At 49.3% G+C, this 24,155-nt stretch overlaps 1 protein-coding gene and 2 non-coding genes across 3 annotated transcripts; all 3 read right to left on the bottom strand.

Moving 5' to 3' along the window:
- Positions 1-4,723: 4,723 nt before the first annotated feature.
- Positions 4,724-4,805, bottom strand: TRNAL-AAG (transfer RNA leucine (anticodon AAG)). The gene has a single exon. It is a non-coding gene; the product is annotated as a tRNA-Leu (tRNA).
- A 79-nt stretch (positions 4,806-4,884) lies between these two features.
- On the bottom strand, positions 4,885-4,956 carry TRNAD-GUC (transfer RNA aspartic acid (anticodon GUC)). Its single transcript has one exon. It is a non-coding gene; the product is annotated as a tRNA-Asp (tRNA).
- A 2,756-nt stretch (positions 4,957-7,712) lies between these two features.
- COPS6 (COP9 signalosome subunit 6) lies at positions 7,713-22,852 on the bottom strand. The gene is given in 11 exon segments (XM_056570142.1): positions 7,713-7,951; positions 15,379-15,479; positions 15,564-15,656; positions 16,838-16,952; positions 17,028-17,075; positions 17,153-17,215; positions 18,662-18,750; positions 20,063-20,194; positions 20,845-20,869; positions 20,871-20,971; positions 22,786-22,852. Coding segments are annotated over 11 exon segments (960 nt in total). The 5' UTR covers positions 22,838-22,852; the 3' UTR covers positions 7,713-7,810.
- Between the last annotated feature and the right edge of the window lie 1,303 nt (positions 22,853-24,155).

The raw sequence follows: 24,155 nt of genomic DNA, 5'->3' as shown, positions 1-24,155 counted from the left end.
AAAATTTGAAGCCCAATTTCTCCCGAGTCAGAAAACACCCCATATGGGGGTGAAAAGTGCTCTGCTGGCGCACTACAGGTCTCAGAAGAGAAGGAGTCACATTTGGCTTTTTGAAAGCAAATTTTGCTCTGGGGGCATGCCGCATTTAGGAAGCCCCTATGGTGTCAGAACCGCAAAAAAAAACCACATGGCATACCATTTTGGAAACTAGACCCCTCGGGGAACGTAACAAGGGGTAATGTGAACCTTAATACCCCAGAGGTGATTCACAACTTTTGCATATGTAAAAAAAAAATGTTTTTTTACCTAAAATGCTTGGTTTCCCAAAAATTTTACATTTTTAAAAAGGGTAATAGCAGAAAATACCCCCCAAAATTTGTAACACAATTTCTCCCGAGTACGGCGATACCCCATATGTGGCCCTAAACTGTTGCTTTGAAATATGACAGGGCTCCAAAGTGAGAGCGCCATGCACATTTGAGGCCTAAATTAGGGACTTGCATAGGGGTGGACATAGGGGTATTCCCAAACAGGGTGATTCCCAATCAGGGTGCCTCCAGCTGTTGTAAAAGTCCCAGCATGCCTGGACAGTCAGTGGCTGTCTGGTAATACTGGGAGTAGTTGTTTTGCAACAGCTGGAGGCTCCGTTTTGGAAACAGTGGTGTACCAGACATTTTTCATTTTTATTGGGGAGGGGGGTTGTATAGGGGTATGTGTATATGTAGTGTTTTTTTACTTTTTATTTTATTGTGTGTTAGTGTAGTGTAGTGTTTTTAGGGTACAGTCGCACGGGCGGGGGTTCACAGTAGTTTCTCGCTGGCAGTTTGAGCTGCGGCAGAAAATTTGTTGCAGCTCAAACTTGCAGCCGGATACATACTGTAATCCTCCGCCCATGTGAGTGTACCCTGTATGTTCACATTGGGGGGGGGGACATCCAGCTGTTGCAAAACTACAACTCCCAGCATGTAGGGTCTATAAGTGCATGCTGGGAGTTGTAGTTTTGCAACAGCTGGAGGCTCCCTTTTGGAAACAGTGGCGTACCAGACATTTTTCATTTTTATTGGGGAGGGGGGCTGTGTAGGGGTATGTGTATATGTAGTGTTTTTTACTTTTTATTTTATTGTGTGTTAGTGTAGTGTAGTGTCTTTAGGGTACAGTCGCACGGGCGGGGGGTTCACAGTAGTTTCTCGCTGGCAGTTTGAGCTGCAGCAGAAAATTTGCCGCAGCTCAAACTTGCAGCCGGATACTTACTGTAATCCTCCGCCCATGTGAGTGTACCCTGTACATTCACATTGGGGGGGGGGGGGGGGCATCCAGCTGTTGCAAAACTACAACTCCCAGCATGTACGGTCTATCAGTGCATGCTGGGAGTTGTAGTTTTGCAACAGCTGGAGGCACACTGGATGTGAAACACAGAGTTTGGCAACAAACTCAGTGTTTTGCAACCAGTGTGCCTTCAGCTGTTGCAAAAGCTACAACCCCCAGCATGTACGGACAGCAGAAGGGCATGCTGGGTCTTGTAGTTATGCAACAGCTGGAGGCATACTACTTTGGCTGGGGTTGCTGGGGATTGTAGTTATGCAACAGCTGGAGACACACTGGTTTGCTACTTAACTCAGTGTGCCTTCAGCTGTTGCAAAACTACAACTCTCAGCAGTCACCGACAGCCAACGGGCATGCTGGGAGTTGTAGTTATGCAACCAGCAGATGCACCACTACAACTCCCAGCATGCACTTTAGCTGTTTGTGCAAGCTGGGAGTTGTAGTTACACAACAGCTGAAGGTACACTTTTCCATAGAAAGAATGTGCCTCCAGCTGTTGCAAAACCATAAGTCCCAGCATGCCCATAAGGGAATGCTGGGAGTTGTGGTGGTCTGCCTCCTCCTGTTGCATAACTACAGCTCCCAGCATGCCCTTTTTGCATGCTGGGAGCTGTTGCTAAGCAACAGCAGGAGGCTGTCACTCACCTCCTGCTGCTGCTGCTGATCGACGCTGCAGGTCAGTCCCGCCGCCGCCGCTCCTGGGGCCCCGATCCCAACATTAACGCCAGGGATCGGGGTCCCCAGCACCCGGGGTCGTCTTCCCGCACCCGCTCACGTCCTCCGGAAGAGGGGCGGAGCGGGTGCGGGAGTGACACCCGCAGCAGGCGCCCTGATTGGTCGGTCGACGAATCAGGGCGATCGTGAGGTGGCACCAGTGCCACCTCACCCCTGCAGGCTCTGGCTGTTCGGGGCCGTCAGAGACGGCCCCGAACAGCCAGTAATTCCGGGTCACCGGGTCACTGGAGACCCGATTGACCCGGAATCGCCGCAGATCGCTGGACTGAATTGTCCAGCGATCTGCGGCCATCGCCGACATGGGGGGGCATAATGACCCCCCTGGGCGATATGCCGCGATGCCTGCTGAACGATTTCAGCAGGCATCGGGGACCGGCTCCCCTCCGGCTAGCGGCGGGGGGCCGGGAATGGACAGGACGTACTCCTACGTCCTCGGTCCTTAAGGACTCGGAAACGGGGGCGTAGGAGTACGTCCATTGTCCTTAAGGGATTAAAGGGGTACTCCGGTAGTAATTTTTTCGACTATATGGCATCTTCTTTGTAAGTTTAGTTTTTTTGCAGTATACATGTGTTATATGTTTTGGCAGCATGTTTGTGTTTTTCTTACCTGTTTGTTGGGCAGGAAGTTCTGTAGTTCAGAGGGTTTTCTTTTACTGTTGTCCACAGTTCTGAGTCTGTTGTGGACAAGATGTCACAGATTTTTTTTTTTTTTTTCTGTCTGCATGAGAGGAATAAGCCACGCCCCCTCATCTCATCCAGCTGAGTACACAGCTCCTCCCCCCCCCCCCCCCCCAAAGTGACGTGACATCACCATCAGTGCGCACAGTGACAGTTCAGGAGGACGCCACCGGAGCCAGATGTAGAGTGGACCCCGGGAACAAGTAATTATAAAACCGGGGATGGGGGAGGCAATGGGGCCGTGGCGGTGCGGTAGGGGGCGTGGAGCGGTGTGGCGGGGGCGGGGTTCGGTCGCGGTGATAGGACTCAGGACCCCCGGACAGACAGGGGCAGAGAAGCCGGCAGCGGTGGCGGTGGTTTAAATCAATGATCTGCAGCGGTGTCGCGGGGGGATAAATAGCCGATAACTTATACCGGAATATCGGTATAAGTTATCGGCTATCGGCCCAAACCTCCACCGATTATCAGTATCGGCCCTAAAAAATGATATTGGTCGATCCCTACTGGGAATGATCTCTATATGTGAAGGGGGGGAGGGGACTCCTGAATGACACATGCTGGGAGTTGTAGTCCCTGTTGTGTGTGTATGCTAGTGTTTACAAACCAGTGTGCCTCCAGCTGTTGTAAAACTACAACTCCCAGCATGCCCTGACAGACTTTGGGCATGCTGGGAGTTGTAGATTTGCAACAGCTGGAGGTACACTGGTTGGGAAACACTGTTCTAGCCTATTCAGCATACACATCATGTTACACCAGTGTTTCCCAACCAGTGTGCCTCCAGCTGTTGCAAAACTACAACTCCTAGCATGCCCAAAGGCTGTCAGGGCATGCTGGTAGTTGTAGTTTTGCAACACCTGGAGGCACCCTGGTTGGGAAACACTGGTGTATGCCCTACAGAGGTGTGGTGAACTACAACCCCCAGGAGACTACAGAGGCAGCATGCTGGTGTTATACTGAAGACTCCTGAATGACACATGCTGGGAGTTGTAGTCCCTTTTGTGTGTTTGTGTGTATGACTGTAGTCATGATGTCAGCAGAGAGCTCTGTGTTCCAAAAAGAAAATCATTTCCTCTGTAGTATTCAGCAGCTAATAAGTACTGGAAGGATTAAGATTTTTTTTTTTTATAGAATTTACTAATCTGTAACTTTCTGGCACCAGTTGATTTAAAAACAAGTTTTCCACCAGAGTTCCCCTTTAACCTATTCATCCCTTCTGTGGACTCTGCACGGAATGCTTAGCCATCTAAGGGTGGTTTCACACCACGCAAAAACGCGGTCGACCACATTTTTGCCTGCGGTCGGGAAATCGCATATGGCCGAAAATGCAGCCAACCGGAGGCTACGGTTCACTCCGGTCGACTCATAGACATTCATTAAATACGGTTCCCCTATACGGCTGAGTGCGGGCGCCGTGATTAAGCCCCCCCCCCCCCTCCTCCCAGCCATATACAGGAACCGTAAGTACAAAACGTGGTGTGAAACCTCCCTAAGACTGCACATTCCCGTGGGGTCATTACGCCGGTCCCCGCAGACTCCAATGTCTGTGCTGAGATTTTCCGTGCGGACATTTCGACATGTGAACTTGGTCCCATTCATACGGAATTCTGTTTTGAGTTCTGCTGGCAATGTAGTGCTGATACCAAGAGCGGAACGAGCGCCTCCCCTGCATTAGTTGCGGAGCATAGTCTAATACAACCTGTAAATGGCCGGTAGGGACCGGCTTCTACCAATCAATTGCTTTCCCTTAGGGCAGGGGAAAGGGTTGAGCCTGTAGCTGAGGGTGGGCTACACCAGCCCATGTCTGAATTTCAGTGCTGCAGGACCGCCACAGGATTCTACCCGGCACCAAACACCAAGTCACACGTGCCCCCCGAGTCCTAAACACCTCCTTTATTATCTGAAGATCCCTCAGGAATGCTGGACAGTGTTGTTCACCAACAACCAGGCATGTGACGTGAGCTGAAAGAGCTCAGCAAAATGTGTTTAATGGCAGCGGTGGGATTGGAACCCACGCCCCCGAAGAGACTGGAGCCTTAATCCAGCGCCTTAGACCGCTCGGCCACGCTACCACATGGTGTTGGCTGCATTTCATACTATCTGAGGTCACAGACCTAAGCGTAACTAAGAAAAGGGTCAAAAGAGATCAACCTCCCCGTCGGGGAATCGAACCCCGGTCTCCCGCGTGACAGGCGGGGATACTCACCACTATACTAACGAGGAATGGCTTGTGTCCAGAGACCTGTGGTTTTCTCCTTAAAGGGGCAATGCTGATTAACCCTTGATGGAGAATGAACAATTTAACCTGGGCGGAAGCCCCCCCGAGGTTCCATGGTGTAATGGTTATCACTCTGGACACTGAATCAGAGTTCAAATCTCAGTGGGAGTTTTTTTTTTATGGGATTCTACGGCACCATTCACATTATGGATTTTCTGCCGCAGACGACGTTCGTTCTTTCAGTGGAGAACACTCCATATGCATTGCTGTTTATAGAGATGGGGCATTTTATGAGCGCCGCTTCAAAAGCTTCCTTTTTCCCCCATTGTGGCATTGGTGGTTTATTTAACCATCTGGACATCCTCCAAATCTAACGGGTACAAGTTACTCTTACAAACTGTTCCGAACGTGGGAGCTTGTGATGTAATAGCCCCACCACCTCAATGCAAGTCTATGGGAGGGGGGTGACAGATATCACACCCCCCTCCCTTAGACTTGCATCGAGGGGGTGGGGCATGACATCATGAGGGGCGTGGCTATAATGTCACGAGCCTCCGGGTACCGCTTAAAAAAACTAAAACTTTCTGTACAAAATCAGTTATCTAAAATCGGCCAATTTTGACCACCTATAACTTTTTCATTTTGCCGTATAAAGGGCGGTATGAGGGCTCATTTTTTGCGCTGTCATCTGTACGTTTTATCGATACCACACTTGCATATATAAAACGTTTAGATCATTTTTTTTTTGGGAATAAAATGTGACTAAAAAGCAGCATTTTGGACTTTTTTTTTTATTTTTTTACGTTTACGCCATTCACCATACGGGATCATTAACATATTTTGATAGTTCGGACATTTACGCACACAGTGATACCAAATATGTTTATTTAAAAAAAATTAAGCTTTTTGGGGGTAAAATGGGGAAAAACGGACAATTTTCCTATTTATTGGGGGAGGGGATTTTTTACTTTTTATGTTAAGTTTTCAATTTATTATTTTTTTTTAAAACTTTTTATATCCCCATAGGAGACTATCTATAGCAATCCTTTTGATTGCTTATACTGTTCAGTGCTGTGCATAGGGCATAGCACTGATCAGTATTATCGGTGATCTTCTGCTCTGATCTTCTCGATCTCAGACAAGAGCAGGAGATGGACAGAGGCAGATTAGGGGACCTCCGTCCGCCATTACAGATGATCGGATCCCCGCGGCAGCGCTGCGGGGATCCGATCATCTATTTTAACATGCGCACTGCCATAGATGCCGTGATCTGTACTTATCACGGCATCTGATGGGTTAGTGGCAGACATCTGCGCGATCGCGAATGTTGGCCATTACTGGCAGGTCCCTGGCTGCTGCTAGCATCCAGAACCTACCGTGTATGACATGAGCACCGCTCCGATGCGGGGGACTCCTGAATGACACATCCTGGGAGTTGTAGTCCCTGTTGTGTGTGTATGCTAGTGTTTACAAACCAGTGTGCCTCCAGCTGTTTCAAAACTACAACTCCCAGCATGCCCTGACAGACTTTGGGCATGCTGCGAGTTGAAGATTTGCAACACCTGGAGGCACCCTGGTTGGGAAACACTGGTGTATGCCCTATAGAGGTGTTGGTGAACTACAACCCCCAGGAGACTACAGAGGCAGCATGCTGGTGTTATACCACAGACTGAAGACTCCTGAATGACACATGCTGGGAGTTGTAGTCCCTTTTGTGTGTGTATACCAGTGTATCCCAACCAGGGCTCATTATATTAGTGTGCTGTGTATAAGGGAGCTGACCCATTAAAATAGTAGGAAGGGTAAAGGGCGGAACAAACAAACAAAAAAAAAAAAAAGGAGCCGCCCCCAAATCAGCAAGGCATGTGGCATGCTGGGATTTGTAGTTTTCAGCACAGCAAGAAACAGGAAATAGAAGCAAAGATAGGAAAACAAAGTGGGGGATAAAAAGACAACAAAGAACGAAAATAGAGTCACCTAAACAACAAGAATAGAAATTAAACAAAACAAATAGGGTAAGTCAAAAACACGTTGACCACCGGAGTACCCCTTTAAAAGGGGTAATTCAGGAAATTTAATTTTTTTTTCTTATATCAACTGGCTCCAGAAAGTTAAACAGATTTGTAAATTACTTCTATTAAAAAAATCTTAATCCTTTCAATAATTATCCGCTGCTGAAGTTGAGTTTTTTTTTTTTCTGTCTGGCAACAGTGCTCTCTGCTGACATTTCTGCTTGTCTCGGGAACTGCACAGAGTAGAAGAGGTTTGCTATGGGGATTTGCTTCTACTCTGGACAGTTCCCGAGACAGGTGTCATCAGAGAGACAGAAAAGAACAACTCAACTTCAGCAGCTCATGAGTACTGAAAGATTAAGATATTTTTAATAGAAGTAATTTACAAAATCTGTTTAACTTTCTGGAGCCAGTTGATATATAAAAAAAAAAGTTTTTTTTTTTCCTGGATAACCCCTTTAAGCAGGTTGGGGATCTCATAGACAATATTACTCCAGCTTTAGTGCGTGCGCCATGACTGGTGGAGACGATAAGAAGTTGCGATGTTTACCACGCAGGAGCCCAAACTGTCCTCACCGCTCCCTTAAAAAAAAAAAAAAAAATCATTAACTCATGGGGTGTATCCTGGAAAGGGTTAAACCATAGGGGACGTCCACCATCTACAGGAAAGTGTGACGCAATACAGCGCTGCCACCTTCAGGCGAAGAGCGGGTATAACGTCGGGTATAAGGCGATACAGCAGGCGCAGGTCACATGACCACGAGGGAAGATTTTATTTCTAATCACATAACACAGAGCGAAGTTCGGATCGCTAAAGTCCTATAATCCAGAAGAGTGGGGGTGGGGCTCAGAAGAAGAGGCCCCTCATCCGCCGGCCGATCCCCTGCCGGTCGTACAGGATGTTGAATTTGTTGACGAACTGGTTCATGGTGTTGCAGGTCTTGGTGATGGTGCCCAGGTAGGACATGAGGCCCACGTCGTTACATTGCTGCCAAGACAAGAGCATGAGGTTATAATGGCGGCACAATTTTTCCCAACCAGGGTGCCTGCAGCTGTTGCAAAACTACAACTCCCAGCATGCCCGGACAGCCGTTGGCTGTCCGGGCATGCTAGGAGTTGTAGTTTTGCAACTACTGGAGTCCACAGAACTTAACCCCTTAAAAGGGGTACTCTGGTCAAAAAATGTTAACTTTTTTTTTTTTTTTTTATCAACTGGTGCCAGAAAGTTAAACAGATTTGTAAATTACTTCTATTAAAAAATCTTAATCCTTCCTGTACTTATTAGCTGCTGAATACTAAAGTGGAAATTATTTTCCGTTTGAAACACAGTGCTCTCTGCTGACACCTCTGTCCATTTAAGGAACTGTCCAGAGTAAAAGGAAATCCCCATAGCAAACATATGCGGCTCTGGACAGTTCCTAAAATGGACAGAGATGTCAGCAGAGAGCACTGTGCTCGTGATGTCAGCAGACAGTTCTGTGTTTCAAAAAGAAAAGAATGTCCGCTGTAGTATTCAGCAGCTAATAAGTACAGGAAGGATTAAGAATTTTTAACAGAAGTAATTTACAAATCTGTTTAACTTTCTGGCACCAGTTGATTTAAACAAAATAAAAGTTTTTCACCGGAGTACCCCTTTAAGGACACTGACAATTTTATTTTTGAATTTTAGTTTTTTCTTCCTTGCCTTCTAAAAAATATAAGGGCTCGTTTTTTGCGTGACCAATTGTCCTTTGTAATGAAATCATTCAATTTACCATAAAATGTACAGCGTAACCAAAAAATATATATATTATTTGTGTGGGGAAATTGAAAAGAAAACTGCAATTTTGCAAATTTTGGAAGGTTTAGTTTTTTATGTTGTGTACTTTATGGTAAAAATGACATGTACAATGACAATACAATTAAAATGATACCCATGATTATATACTTTTCTATTATTGTGCGGCTTTAAAAAAAAAAAAAAAAAAAATCTCAAACTTTTTTTTTTTTTAAACAAAATTAGTATATGTTTAACCCCTTAGGGTTTTTGCACTTTCGTTTTTTCCTCCTCACATTTTAAAAATCATAACCCTTTCAATTTTGCACCTACAGAACCATATGATGGCTTTTTTTTTGCGCCACCAATTCTACAACAGTCATTTTACCAAAAGATTTATGACGAAACAAAAAAAAACAAAAAAAAAAAAAAACAACATTATGCGACAAAATTCAAAAAACAAACAAACACCATTTTGTAACTTTCGGGGACTTCCGTTTCTACGCAGTGCATTTTTCGGTAAAAATTACAAAATTTTATTAAATTTTTTATTAAAAACTTATATAGGTTTGATTTTGTCTTACTTCTGGAAAAAAAGGAGAAAATCTCTTTCCCGAAGGATCCATTGGGGGACACAGACCGTGGGTGTATGCTGCTGTCTCTAGGAGGTGTGACAATATGGTGATAAAAAAAACAAAGTGTCAGCTCCTCCCAGCAGGATATACCCGCCTTCAGGCTCTGAGCTAGTCAGTTTAAGTTCCAGAGCAATAGGAGGAGACCAATAGGTCAAGGAAAAACCCAAAAACTGTCCGAGAACCAGAAGAAAAAAAACCTAACTGAACACACCCTCGGACAGAGAACCAAAGGAAAAAAACCCAAAAAGGGCGGGAGCTGTGTCCCCCAATGGATCCTTCGAGAAAGAGATTTTACGGTAAGTGTTAAAAAATCTCCTTTTCTTTATCGGCTCCATTGGGGGACACAGACCGTGGGACGTACCAAAGCCGTCCCTTGGGTGGGCAGATAAGTAATCAGGCAGATGGCTGATCCACTGCCGCCTGCAACACTTTACACCCCAGACTAGCATCAGCCGATGCGAAAGTATGAACCCGGTAAAACCTCGAGAAAGTGTGCAAAGACAACCAGGTAGCCGCCCTGCAAATCTGCGAGGCCGAGGCTCTATTCTGGAGAGCCCAGGATGCCCCAACAGGACGCGTGGAATGAGCCACAACCCTGAAAGGAGGAATCTTCCCCTTACAGCGATAGGCTTCCGAAATGGCGGACCGAATCCACAGAGAAATGGTAGCCTTGGAAGCAGGTTGCCCCTTGCGACGACCTTCCGTAAGGACGAAAAAGGAATCACACTGACGAAACGAAGAAGTGATGGAGAGAAGACCGAACAGCCCAAACTACATCCAGCTTGTATAGAAAGCGCTCCTTAGGATGAGAAGGAGCCGGGCAAAAACAATGTCCTCATTGAGATGAAAGGCCGAGACCACCTTAGGTAAAAAGGAAGGGTCTTGTCGGAAAACAAGCTTATCCTGGTGGATCACGAGAAACGGAGAATGGCAGGAAAGGGCTGCCAATTCAGACACCCTCCGGATGGAGGTGATAGCCACCAGAAACGCCACTTTCCAAGAAAGGAGGCGGAGAGACACCTCCCAAGGAGGAGAGGGTGACCGATAAGGAGGAACAGCGTGCGCCACTCCTTGCAGGAAGGTCCGGACATGAGAATTAGAAGCCAGGGGCCGCTGGAAAAGAACAGTAAGGGCCGAAACCTGACCCTTAAGGGAACTGAGAGACAACCCCAGTTCCAACCCTGACTGCAAAAAGGAGAGAAGACGGGGAACAGAGAAGGTCACCGGGGAGAAGTCCTGTGCTTCACACCAACAAAAATAAGACCTCCAAGTACGGTGGTAAATCCTTGCAGAGGAGGGCTTACGAGCCTTGAGCATGGTGCGAATAACTTGGGAAGAAAACCCGCGGGCCCTTAAAACCGCGGTCTCAACCGCCACGCCGTCAAATGCAGAGACTGTAAATTGGGGTGGCAAAGAGGACCCTGAGAGAGCAGGTCCGGACGGAGCGGAAGGCGCAGTGGAGGGTTGTCCAGGAGCCTGACTACGTCGGCGTACAACGACCTTCGGGGCCAATCTGGAGCTACCAGAATGGCGAGGACGCCCTCTGCCTTGAGCTTCCTCAGCACCCTGGGAAGAAGCAGAAGAGGAGGGAACAGATAGGGTAGGGCAAACCCCGCCCAAGGAATCACTAGGGCGGCCACAGCCAGAGCCTGAGGGTCCCGGGACTTGGACACAAATGGAAGGATCTTCCGATTGTGCCGGGACGCGAAGAGGTCCACGTCCGGAATGCCCCAGAGGTCGCAGAGTTGCGCGAAGACCTCTGGATGTAGAGACCACTCGCCGGGGTCGGGTGAGGACCGACTGAGGAAGTCCGCTTCCCAGTTGAGCACCCTCGGGATGTGAATTGCCGAAATGGCCGGAACCTTGCTCTCCGCCCAGGATAGAATCTTGTCCCCTCGGCCATGGCTGTCGAGCTGCGAGTGCCGCCCTGACGATATATGTACGCCACGGCCGTGGCATTGTCCGACTGAGCGCGGACAGGACGGGACTGAAGATGGGACTCCCAATGAAGAAGACAAAGAAGAATCGCCCGTAATTCCAATATGTTTATCGGAAGAAGGGTCTCCTGGGGAGACCAGAGACCCTGAACCGTCCAATCCCTGAACACGCCGCTCCAGCCCGACAGGCTGGCATCCGTTGTAACAACCTGCCAGTGAAGGGGAAGAAACGACCGCCCTAGGAGAAGAAAGGGGGAGCGGAGCCACCAGAGCAGAGACTGATGGACCCTGCGAGGGAGAACAATATGACGATCGAGGGACAGAGGAGACCTGTTCCATCGGGAGAGAATCGCCAGTTGAAGGGGGTGGTAATGAAACTGGGCAAAAGGTACGGCCTCCATAGTTGCCATCATCCGACCCAGGACTTCCATACAAGTGCGGATGGAGACTGATACCCGAGTCCGAAGGGAGCGGACCCCCGACCGGAGCGCCAGACGTTTGTCCGGTGGAAGACGAATTCGGGCAGAGGCCGTGTCGAAGTGAAGTCCCAGAAAGGTTAGAGACTGGGTACGACGGAGGACTGACTTGTCCTGGTTGATCATCCACCCGAAGCGAGTCAGAGTGTGGAGAGTGACATCCAGATTCTCCAGAGTCTGGGCCCTGGTTGGAGCCTTGTTGAGAAGGTCGTCCAGATAGGGTATCACCGAGATTCCCCTCGACCCCAACAGGCCCATCACCGGCGCAAGGACCTTTGTAAAGACCCGAGGAGCCGTGGCTAGACCGAAGGGGAGGGCTACAAATTGAAAGTGCCCCTCTGGGACTGCAAAGCAGAGGTACCAATGATGGCCCGGAAATATTGGCACATGGAGGTAGGCATCCTTGATGTCCACCAATGAAAGGAACTCCCTTTGTTCCAGGCACACCACCACCGAACGGAGAGATTCCATTCGGAAGTGGCGGATGAGAAGATGATGGTTGAGACGCTTGAGGTCCAAAATTAAACGCACAGAACCGTCCTTCTTGGGGACCACAAAAAGATTTGAATAGAAACCCCGAAACTGTTCCCCTGGAGGAACAGGAACAATAACCCCCTGGAGAAGAAGAGACTGGAGAGCCGCTCGAAACTGCTTTGCCAGAGGAGGAGACCGGGGGGCCCGGGAGCGAAAAAAGCCATCCCTCGGAAGGGATGCAAATTCGATCCGGTAACCGTTGGACACCACGTCCCTGACCCAAGAGTCTTGAATGTGACAGGTCCAAATGTCTCGAAAAAGCAAGAGACGACCTGCCACCCGAGAAGAAACCGCGGGTGGGGGCCTCACTTCATGCAGAAGTGGGCTTGCGGTTGCCTGATTTGGGCGCAAAACGGCCGGACCGGTTGGAGTTCGACTTCCAAGACGGGCGAGCCCGGAACGAGGGAGCCTTCTTGTCCCGCGAGGGCGCCTGCCCGGACCCCTTGTTGGAGCCGGAGGTACGAAAGGAAAAGGACTTCCTTTGGGAAGTAGAGGGAGCCTTATTTTGAGGTAACAAGGAACTCTTACCTCCCGTTGCCTCGGATATAATTTCATCAAGGCGTTTGCCAAAAAGACGGCCACCCGTAAAGGGAAGCTCAGTGAGAGATCTTTTGGAAGCGGCATCCGCATTCCAAGCTTTAAGCCACATAGAGCGGCGGAGAGCCGATAGGTGACCCACAGCATAGGCAGAACAACGGGCTGCCTGCATGGAAGCTGCGCACAGAAAATCCCCAGCTTTAGAGCATTGGAGAGCCAAAGCAGATAGATCCTCCGGGGGGATCCCGCTAAGATATCCTGACGGAGCTTTTGGCACCACTCCGACAGGCCCTTGGACACCCATGTCGAGGCGAAGATGGGAAGAAGAGCCAGCAGCTTCAGTGGCAAACTTCGCCAAGGATTCTACCTTCTGGTCCGTGGGATCCTTGAAGGCAGCGGCATCTGCCAGAGGCAGTGTAGTCGCCTTATTGATCCGAGAAATTGGTGGAATGCCCCAGAGGTCGCAGAGTTGCCCGAAGACCTCTGGATGTAGAGACCACTTGCCGGGGTCGGGTGAGGACCGACCGAGGAAGTCCGCTTCCCAGTTGAGCAGCCCCGGGATGTGAATCGCCGAAATGGCCGGAACCTTGCTCTCCGCCCAGGATAGAATCTTGTCCCCTCGGCCATGGCTGTCGAGCTGCGAGTGCCGCCCTGACGATTTTCTGTGCTTAGCTTCCATGCAGGCAGCCCGTTGTTCTGCCTATGCTGTGGGTCACCTATCGGCTCTCCGCCGCTCTATGTGGCTTAAAGCTTGGAATGCGGATGCCGCTTCTAAAAGATCTCTCACTGAGCTTCCCTTTACGGGTGGCCGTCTTTTTGGCAAACGCCTTGATGAGATTATATCCGAGGCAACGGGAGGTAAGAGTTCCTTGTTACCTCAAAATAAGGCTCCCTCTACTTCCCAAAGGAAGTCCTTTTCCTCTCGTACCTCCGGCTCCAACAAGGGGTCCGGGCAGGCGCCCTCGCGGGACAAGAAGGCTCCCTCGTTCCGGGCTCGCCCGTCTTGGAAGTCGGTGACTCACACTATTAGCCCAGTTCCCGGCTACCGTTAACCGAACCGATATGAAGCGGAGTCACCGCGTTATATCGCGGGAGCAGGACGTACAGGTACGCCCTGCATCCCCAAGAGGTTAAAATCACTCTATTTTGACCACCTATAAAACTTTCACATTTTTCTGTATACGGGGCTGTATGATTGTCATTTCTTTGTACCGTGATCTGTAGTTTTTAATCGGTACCACATTTGCATATATGTAACTTTTTAATGGCTTTTTATAAAAAAATAAAAATAATTGGAATGGGACAAAAAAAAATTTGGGACTTATTTATTTTTTAAGGTTTACGCCGTTCAGCGTATAGAGATCATTAACACTATATTTTCATAATTCGGACATTTACGCACATGGCGATACCAAAAACGTTCATTTTTTATTTATTTTAATGCTTTTTGGGATAAAAAAAAAAATGGGAAAAAGGGGAGGGGCTTTCACATTTATTTATTTTTATTTCATTTATTTTTTAACACTTTTTATGTCCCCATAGGGGACTATTTATAGCAATCAACAGATTGCAGATACTGAACAGTGCTATGCATATGCATAGCATTGTTCAGTATTATCAGCGATCTTTTTCTCTGGTCTGCTCGATGTCAGACCAGAGAAGAAGACCCCGGGATGACAGCTGGAGCAGGTGAGGGGACCTCTGGCCGCCATGTTGGATGATCAGATCCCTGCGGCAGCGCTGCAGGCGATCCAATCATCCATTCAAACGACCGCATTGCCACGATCTGTATTGATCACGACATCTGAGAGGTTATTGGCGAACATAAGCGCGATCGCTGATGTCCCCCATTATCGGCAGGTCCCTGGTTGCTGATAGCAGCCGTGAATGTGATGCGAGCTTCGGTGCTCACATTATGTACAGGACGTAAGTGTACGTCCTAGTGCGTTAAGTACCATGGCACCATGACATACATTTACGTCCTATGTCTTTAAGGGGTTAAACTTCTCACAGCTCACATTTCGTTACAATTGTATCCAATGTAGGCAGTCCATTCTTGATTCCAGACAGACATTGCAACAAACTATCTCTTCTTCTGATGTGTTTCGTTTAGATAACTGTAACAAACCCTCAGCTGTGAGAAGCACAGAGTCTAAATGTGTTTTTTTTAGACCTTTCCATTCAACAGCAGCAAGCAGAGATCTTGAAAAAATGGAACGGAGTGTGACTTAAAGGGGCATTCCACTGGCCAGCGTGGAACTTAATGTTCCGAACGCTGTTTTCACGCTGCAGGGGGTCGGCCATGCCCCCTTGTGGCGTTACGGCCACGCCCCCTCAATGCAAGTCTATGGGAGGGGGCGTGACATCCGTCACGCCCCCTCCGATAGACTTGCATTGAGGGGGCGTGGCCGTGACACAACAAGGGGGCATGGCCGACCCCTGGAGCGCGAAAACAGCGTTCGGAACATTTAGTTCCACGCGGGCCAGTGGAATACCCCTTTAAGAGCGTAGCACAATACGAACACTGATGAAGAACTTACATCGTAGAAATCTGTCTTGAACTTGTCTGTGCTGAGTACGGGAAGGCAGTGACACAGCGCCGAGGCCTCGCGCAGGATTTCGTGGTTAAAGGGAACTTCTCCTACAAAATAGGAACAGTGTAGAGATCAGCGGGATAAAATCAGCAGGAGAGAACAGGATAAGTGGTGGCAATCGGCGCCTTTACCTGCTTCGGCCGCTCTCACATACTCCAGGATGAGCCGGACTCTGCTGTGCAGCATCTTGATGGCGCTGTGCTGAGCGATGAGATGTTCTGCCACTACAACAGATGGAGGCACGTTACTGAAATGTTCACAAGGGACATAGCAGAGGTGAGTTGGTCATGATAATGTGTTCTACAAAAGGACTGCAGGAAACTACTATATATCCTGATCCCACAAAGATAGCAGCAGTATACAGATAGAGCTGGGGGGGCGTATAACTACTATATATCCTGATCCCATAGAGATAGCAGCAGTATTCAGATAGAGCTGGAGGGGAGGAGTATGTCTACTATATATTCTGATCCCATAGAGATAGCAGCAGTATACAGATAGAGCTGGATGAGAGGTGTATAACTACTATAGATCCTGATACCACAAAGATAGCAGCAGCAGTATACAGATAGAGCTGAGGGGGTATAACTACTATATATCCTGACCCCATAGAGATAGCGGCAGTATACAGCTAGAGCTGCAGGGGAGGGGTATGACTACTATATATCCTGATCTCATAGAGATAGCAGCAGTATACAGATAGAGAAGGAGGGGAGGAGTATAACTACTATTTATCCTGATCCCACAAAGATAGCAGCAGTATACAGATAGAGCTGGGGGGGGGGGGGGGGAGTATAACTACTATATATCCTGATCCCATAGAGATAGCAGCAGTATACAGATAGAGCTGGAGGGGAGGTGTATATATACTAATTTCATCTCAAAGAGTTAGATATATATCCTCATTTCAAAGAGTTAGCAGCAGTATACAGATAGAGCCAGAATAGAGTATAACTACTATATACCCTGATCCCATAGAGATAAAAGCAGCAGTATACAGATAGAGCTGGAGGGGAGGTGTATAACTACTATATATCCTGATCTAATAGAAAAAGCAGCAGTATACAGATATACATGGAGGGGAGGTGTATTACTACTATATATAGATCCCATAGAGATAGCAGCAGAGGTATACAGATAGAGATGGAGGAGTATAACTACTATATATCCTGATCCCACAAAGATAGCAGCAGCAGCAGTATACAGATAGAGCTGTGGGGGGGTATAACTACTATATACACCCTGATCCCATAGAGATAGCAGTAGCAGTATACAGATAGAGCTGTCACTTGTATCACTCAATAAGCCAAAGATACAGGCCAAGGATAAAGTGAAACTCCGCCCTGCTTCATCTGTATAACACAGACTGGAGTCTCATTGCTGCGCGGTCACTTCCACCTCTCACCTGTAGAGTTTTCTCCACTGCCGGTGGCCGTCATACGAGCAACATGGTCGACCCCGATCCTTTCAGCTTCTTCTGTGGCGAGAGTGTAGGGGAGCTCGGCCAACAACATGGTGGCCTGGGGGGATAAGTGCAGGAAGGTCAGTATATAGCGATAGAACAAAGACGTGACTGATCACTGATCAGTACTCACCTCTCCATTCACAATGTCTATCACTGACTCGTACACGCTGACCGGGAGCTGCGGAGGACACAGAGCGTTACCTACAGAGGGCGGAGCCATACATGGAGGGGGCGGGGTCTGTGCCCCATACTTACATCAGTGTGCTTCGTCATAGGGTTCAGCTTCAGGAAGAGCGGCGACTCGATGATCTCACACACCTGTATCAAGAGCGAAAGGGGAGGAGCTTAAGCTGCCGATATTAACTGCGCCAGCTCTGCTACATCACAGGCAGCCTGCAATCATCTGCATAGTGAGCTCTGCTGGATATTACCAATTAAAGGGGTACTCCTCTGATCAGCGTTTGGAACAAACTGTTCCGAATGCTGGAGCCGGCGTTCGTGACGCAATAGCCTCGCCCCCTCATAACGACACACCCCGCCCCCCTAAATGCAAGTCTATGGGAGGGGGCGTGACGACTGTCACGCCCCCTCCCATAGACTTGCATTGAGGAGAGCGGGACGTGATGTCATGAGGGGGCGGGGCTATGACGTCACGAGCTCCAGCGTTCGGAACAGAGCTGCACATGACCAATTCTTAAGTGTCAGCCAGCAGAATTGTAAACTCAGCTCTGGAGGTGACTGGAGTATAAGACATGATGTAATAGTAGAATAGTGAGCGCAGCTCTGGAGGTGACTGGAGTATAAGACATGATGTAATAGAATAGTGAGCGCAGCTCTGGAGGTGACTGGAGTATAAGACATGATGTAATAGAATAGTGAGCGCAGCTCTGGAGGAGACTGGAGTATAAGACATGATGTAATAGAATAGTGAGCGCAGCTCTGGAGGTGACTGGAGTATAAGACATGATGTAATAGAATAGTGAGCGCAGCTCTGGAGGTGACTGGAGTATAAGACATGATGTAATAGAATAGTGAGCGCAGCTCTGGAGGTGACTGGAGTATAAGACATGATGTAATAGAATAGTGAGCGCAGCTCTGGAGGTGACTGGAGTATAAGACATGATGTAATAGTAGAATACTGAGCGCAGCACTGGGGGAGACTGGAGTATAAGACATGATGTAATAGAATAGTGAGCGCAGCTCTGGGGGAAAAAGAAGTATAAGACATGATGTAACAGCAGCAATGTAAACGCAGCTCTGGATGTGACTGTCAGAAAACATGATGTAACAGCAGCAAGAATAAAGCTCTTGAGGTCACAGAAGGGTACGACTTCATATGACAGCAGAATAGCAAGTGCAGCTCTGAAGGTGATTGGAGGATAAGACGTGATGATGTAATAGCAGACTAGTGAGTGCAGCTCTGGATGTGACTGAAGGCTAAGACATGACATAACAGCAGAAGAGCAAGTGCAGCTCTGGAGGTAATTGTTGTATAAGACATAATGTAAGAGCATAATTGTGATTGCAGCTCTGGAGGTGAAAGAAGAATAATACATAATGTAAGAGTGCAAATGTGAATGCAGCTCTGGAGGTGACTGGAGGATAAGACTTGATATAACAGCAGAAGTGTGAATGCAGCTCTGGAGGTGACTGGAGTATAAGACTTGATATAACAGCAGAAGTGTGAATGCAGCTCTGGAGGTGACTAGAGTATAAGTGTGAATGCAGCTCTGGAGGTGACTATATTTGTAGGTTTTCTGTTACCTGCTTGTGGACGTGAATGTCGGAGGGGTCCGGGGGGCCGCCTGTTGTGTACCAGCCCAGGAACTCCATGTCCTTAAACACCTGCTTAACTGCAAAGAAAAGGAGATTGTACAGTGTGTCTCCAGCTGTTGCAAACTACAACTCCCAGCATGCCCAGACAGCCAAGGGCCCCTCCCCTGGTGCTCACACCGCACCCCCCTACAGGCCCCTCCCCTGGTGCTCACACCGCGCCCCCCTACAGGCCGCCCCCTCCCCTGGTGCTCACACCGCGCCCCCCCCTACAGGCCCCTCCCCTGGTGCTCACACCGCGCCCCCCCCCTACAGGCCCCTCCCCTGGTGCTCACACTGCGCCCCCCCCCCTTCAGGCCCCTCCCCTGGTGCTCACACCGCGCCCCCCCCCCTACAGGCCCCTCCCCTGGTGCTCACACCGCGCCCCCCCTACAGGCCCCTCCCCTGGTGCTCACACCGCGCCCCCCCTACAGGCCCCTCCCCTGGTGCTCACACCGCGCCCCCCCTACAGGCCCCTCCCCTGGTGCTCACACCGCGCCCCCCCCTACAGGCCCCTCCCCTGGTGCTCACACCGCGGCCCCCCTACAGGCCCCTCCCCTGGTGCTCACACCGCGCCCCCCCCCTTACAGGCCCCTCCCCTGGTGCTCACACCGCGCCCCCCCCCTTACAGGCCCCTCCCCTGGTGCTCACACCGCGCCCCCCCTACAGGCCCCTCCCCTGGTGCTCACACCGCGCCCCCCCCTACAGGCCCCTCCCCTGGTGCTCACACCGCGCCCCCCCCTACAGGCCCCTCCCCTGGTGCTCACACCGCGCCCCCCCCTACAGGCCCCTCCCCTGGTGCTCACACCTCGCCCCCCCTACAGGCCCCTCCCCTGGTGCTCACACCGCGCCCCCCTACAGGCCCCTCCCCTGTGCTCACACCGCGCCCCCCTACAGGCCCCTCCCCTCGTGCTCACACCGCGCCCCCCCCCTACAGGCCCCTCCCCTGGTGCTCACACCGCGCCCCCCTACAGGCCCCCTCCCCTGGTGCTCACACCGCGTCCCCCTACAGGCCCCTCCCCTGGTGCTCACACCGCGCCCCCCCTACAGGCCCCTCCCCTGGTGCTCACACCGCGCCCCCCTACAGGCCCCTCCCCTGGTGCTCACACCGCGCCCCCCCCCTACAGGCCCCTCCCCTGGTGCTCACACCGCGCCCCCCCCCTACAGGCCCCTCCCCTGGTGCTCACACCGCGCCCCCCCCCCTACAGGCCCCTCCCCTGGTGCTCACACCGCCCCCCCCCCCCCCCCTACAGGACCCCTCCCCTGGTGCTCACACCGCCCCCCCCCCCCTACAGGCCCCTCCCCTGGTGCTCACACCGCCCCCCCCCTACAGGCCCCTCCCCTGGTGCTCACACTGCTCCTCCTTGGTGTAGTAATACTCCTTGTTGATGGTGATCTTGTCATCGTTGATCTGGGACAGAAGCTCGAAGGAGTTCATCACCTCGATGTTCCTTCCCTCCTGTTTACCAATGAGGGCTCCGATCACTGCGGTGAGAGAGAAGAGCGGTGAGAGAGAGAGAAGAGCGGTGAGAGAGAGAGAAGAGCGGAGAGAGAGAGAGAGAGAAGAGCGGAGAGAGAGAGAGAGAGAAGAGCGGAGAGAGAGAGAGAGAGAGAGAAGAGCGGAGAGAGAGAAGAGCGGAGAGAGAGAGAGAGAGAGAAGAGCGGAGAGAGAGAGAGAGAAGAGCGGAGAGAGAGAGAGAGAGAAGAGCGGAGAGAGAGAGAGAGAAGAGCGGAGAGAGAGAGAGAGAAGAGCGGAGAGAGAGAGAGAGAAGAGCGGAGAGAGAGAGAGAGAAGAGCGGAGAGAGAGAGAGAGAGAAGAGCGGAGAGAGAGAGAGAGAGAGAGAGAAGAGCGGAGAGAGAGAGAGAGAAGAGCGGAGAGAGAGAGAGAGAGAGAAGAGCGGAGAGAGAGAGAGAAGAGCGGAGAGAGAGAGAGAGAGAAGAGCGGAGAGAGAGAGAGAGAGAAGAGCGGAGAGAGAGAGAGAGAGAAGAGCGGAGAGAGAGAAGAGCGGAGAGAGAGAAGAGCGGAGAGAGAGAAGAGCGGAGAGAGAGAGAGAAGAGCGGAGAGAGAGAGAAGACCGGTGAACGACAGCGAGTAAAAAGGGTAAAGAAAGGGGGGGGGGGGGGGGTCCACATACCCTGGACGGGGCGGCCCTCCTGCGACCATCATCCGGATCCAGTGGTCGGAGATATTAAGGATCACCAAGGGGTGAAGAGCCACAGCCACACTGCCGGTGACCCCCTGAGCCATCACTGTGGGGCCAACTGTAGGGAGACAAGATCAACAGGATAAGTAATGTATGTACACAGTGACCTCACCAGCAGAATAGTGAGTACAGCTCTGGGGTATAATACAGGATATAACCTCAGATCAACAGGATAAGTAATGTAATGTATGTACACAGTGACCTCACCAGCAGAATAGTGAGTACAGCTCTGGGGTATAATACAGGATATAACTCAGGATCAGTACAGGATAAGTAATGTAATGTATGTACACAGTGACCTCACCAGCAGAATAGTGAGTACAGCTCTGGGGTATAATACAGGATATAACTCAGGATCAGTACAGGATAAGTAATGTAATGTATATACACAGTGACCCCACCAGCAGAATAGTGAGTACAGCTCTGGAGTATAATACAGGATATAACTCAGGATCAGTACAGGATAAGTAATGTATGTACACAGTGACCTCACCAGCAGAATAGTGAGTACAGCTCTGGAGTATAATACAGGATATAACTCAGGATCAGTACAGGATAAGTAATGTAATGTATGTACACAGTGACCTCACCAGCAGAATAGTGAGTGCAGCTCTGGAATATAATACAGGATATAACACAGGATCAGTACAGGATAAGTAATGTAATGTATGTACACAGTGACCTCACCAGCAGAATAGTGAGTACAGCTCTGGAGTATAATACAGGATATAACTCAGGATCAGTACAGGATAAGTAATGTAATGTATATACACAGTGACCCCACCAGCAGAATAGTGAGTACAGCTCTGGAGTATAATACAGGATATAACTCAGGATCAGTACAGGATAAGTAATGTATGTACACAGTGACCCCACCAGCAGAATAGTGAGTACAGCTCTGGAGTATAATACAGGATATAACTCAGGATCAGTACAGGATAAGTAATGTAATGTATGTACACAGTGACCTCACCAGCAGAATAGTGAGTGCAGCTGTGGAGTATAATACAGGATATAACTCAGGATCAGTACAGGATAAGTAATGTAATGTATGTACACAGTGACCTCACCAGCAGAATAGTGAGTGCAGCTCTGGAGTATAATACAGGATATAACTCAGGATCAGTACAGGATAAGTAATGTGATGTATGTACACAGTGACCTCACCAGCAGAATAGTGAGTACAGCTCTGGAGTATAATACAGGATATAACTCAGGATCAGTACAGGATAAGTAATGTGATGTATGTACACAGTGACCTCACCAGCAGAATAGTGAGTACAGCTCTGGAGTATAATACATGATATAACTCAGGATCAGTACAGGATAAGTAATGTAATGTATGTACACAGTGACCTCACCAGCAGAATAGTGAGTACAGCTCTGGGGTATAATACAGTGGCCCCTCAAGATACAATAGGGTAACTTGTTTTGTAGGGTGGGGGAATCCCTACTTCCTGGGACTTCTATCTAATTGGGGGTATCCCCTACTTACTGGGGGGCACAATAACAAAGCTCAGTGAGGGCCTCATGTGCCCCTCAGCATTGGTACATTAGACACCACACACAGGGCACAGCCTCAGGGACACAAAAACCGCATCCCCCTCAGGGCCCAGCCATAAAAACCGCAGTAAAGGCGCTTTATTCATAGAAAATACTGTAACAACGGTGACGTCACTTCCTATACACTGATAACTGACAGGCCCCAGAGCCAATCACAGCTCAGAATCCTATCAGGGCCCGCCTCCTCCGGCACAGCGCGGTAGACTCAGTCCTGCCCAGTAGCCATGCTTCCCACCGGCCCCGGTTTTCCGCACCTCGCTGACCTCTCCCACATCGTCCCCCCGCTCCTCTGACCCCCGGGGTACTCACCAGCACCGTCCACCTCCATCCCGCTGCCGTTCGGAGCCGCAGCAGACGCCATCTTGCTCCACCCCGGACCCCGCGCTCCCTCACTGCGGCTATGATAAACTAGCACTGCTGTTTGCGCATGCGCGGAATGGAAACGGACTGCGCCTGCGTGTTTTTATTTTTTTTAAATTTTTTTATTTGCTGGGTGTTCTAAACGCTACCTGTAGGGGCGCTGTAGTACCTCTCTTAATATGTGCTCTATACTGCTGACTGTGGCGGTAAGAGGGAATTACATTTAAAAAATAAACCTTATAGTAAAATGTTACACACCATGTAACAGTGCTGAAAGGGTAGGAGGGGGGCGGGGGCTTTACAATGAAAACTGGCGAGAGCTAAGTGTTTCCCAACTAGGATGCCTCCAGCTGTTGCAAAACTTATGCTGAGAGTTGTAGTTTTGCAACAGCTGGAGGCACCCAGGTTGGGAAACACTGTCCTTCACATTACGGGACGGGTATAAAAAGTCACAGCACACACATTTCCACTCTTCGTAATGAAATGCCAGCTCTGATACACTGTAACGAAAGGGGCAGCTTTGCGAGTAGGACTAATGATTAATGCCAAGCAGAGATCTTTAAAATGGGAAAGAATTAAAGAGTTTATTTCTTTAAGAAAAAAAAAAAAAAACAGCGCCACCCCTTTACTCAGGTTGTGTGTGGTATAGCACCTCGGCTCCATTCACTTCAATGGAACTAAACTGCAATACCGCATGCCACCTAAGGACAGGGGTGGCGCTGTTTATTTATTTATTTTTTAAGATATCAGCTGTGTTTTTCCGATCCTGGATACCAATGATAGCCTTTATTTTGTATAATGAAGCGACAGATGTGTATAGAAACAGAGAATGTGTCGGCAGATAAGAACCATTTGGCCCATCTAGTCTGCCCGATAATCTGAATCCTATCAATAGTCTCTGGCCCTATCTTATATGAAGGATAGCCTTATACCTATCTCTATCTTATATGAAGGATAGTCTTATGCTTATCCCTATCTTATATGAAGGATAGCCTTATACCTATCTCTATCTTATATGAAGGATAGCCTTATGCTTATCTCTATCTTATATGAAGGATAACCTTATACCTATCCCCTATCTCTATCTTATATGAGGGATAGCCTTATACCTATCCCTATCTTATATGAAGGATAGCCTTATCCCTATCTCTATCTTATATGAAGGATAGACTTATACCTATCCCTATCTTATATGAAGGATAGCCTTATACCTATCTCTATCTTATATGAAGGATAGCCTTATACCTCTCTCTATCTTATATGAAGAATAGCCTTATGTCTATCTCTATCTTATATGAAGGATAGCCTTATACCTATCT

Source organism: Hyla sarda, chromosome 4 (assembly GCF_029499605.1).
Source record: "Hyla sarda isolate aHylSar1 chromosome 4, aHylSar1.hap1, whole genome shotgun sequence".
NCBI classification, from domain to species: Eukaryota; Metazoa; Chordata; class Amphibia; order Anura; family Hylidae; genus Hyla; species Hyla sarda.
This window is presented reverse-complemented; position numbering and strand designations above follow the sequence as displayed.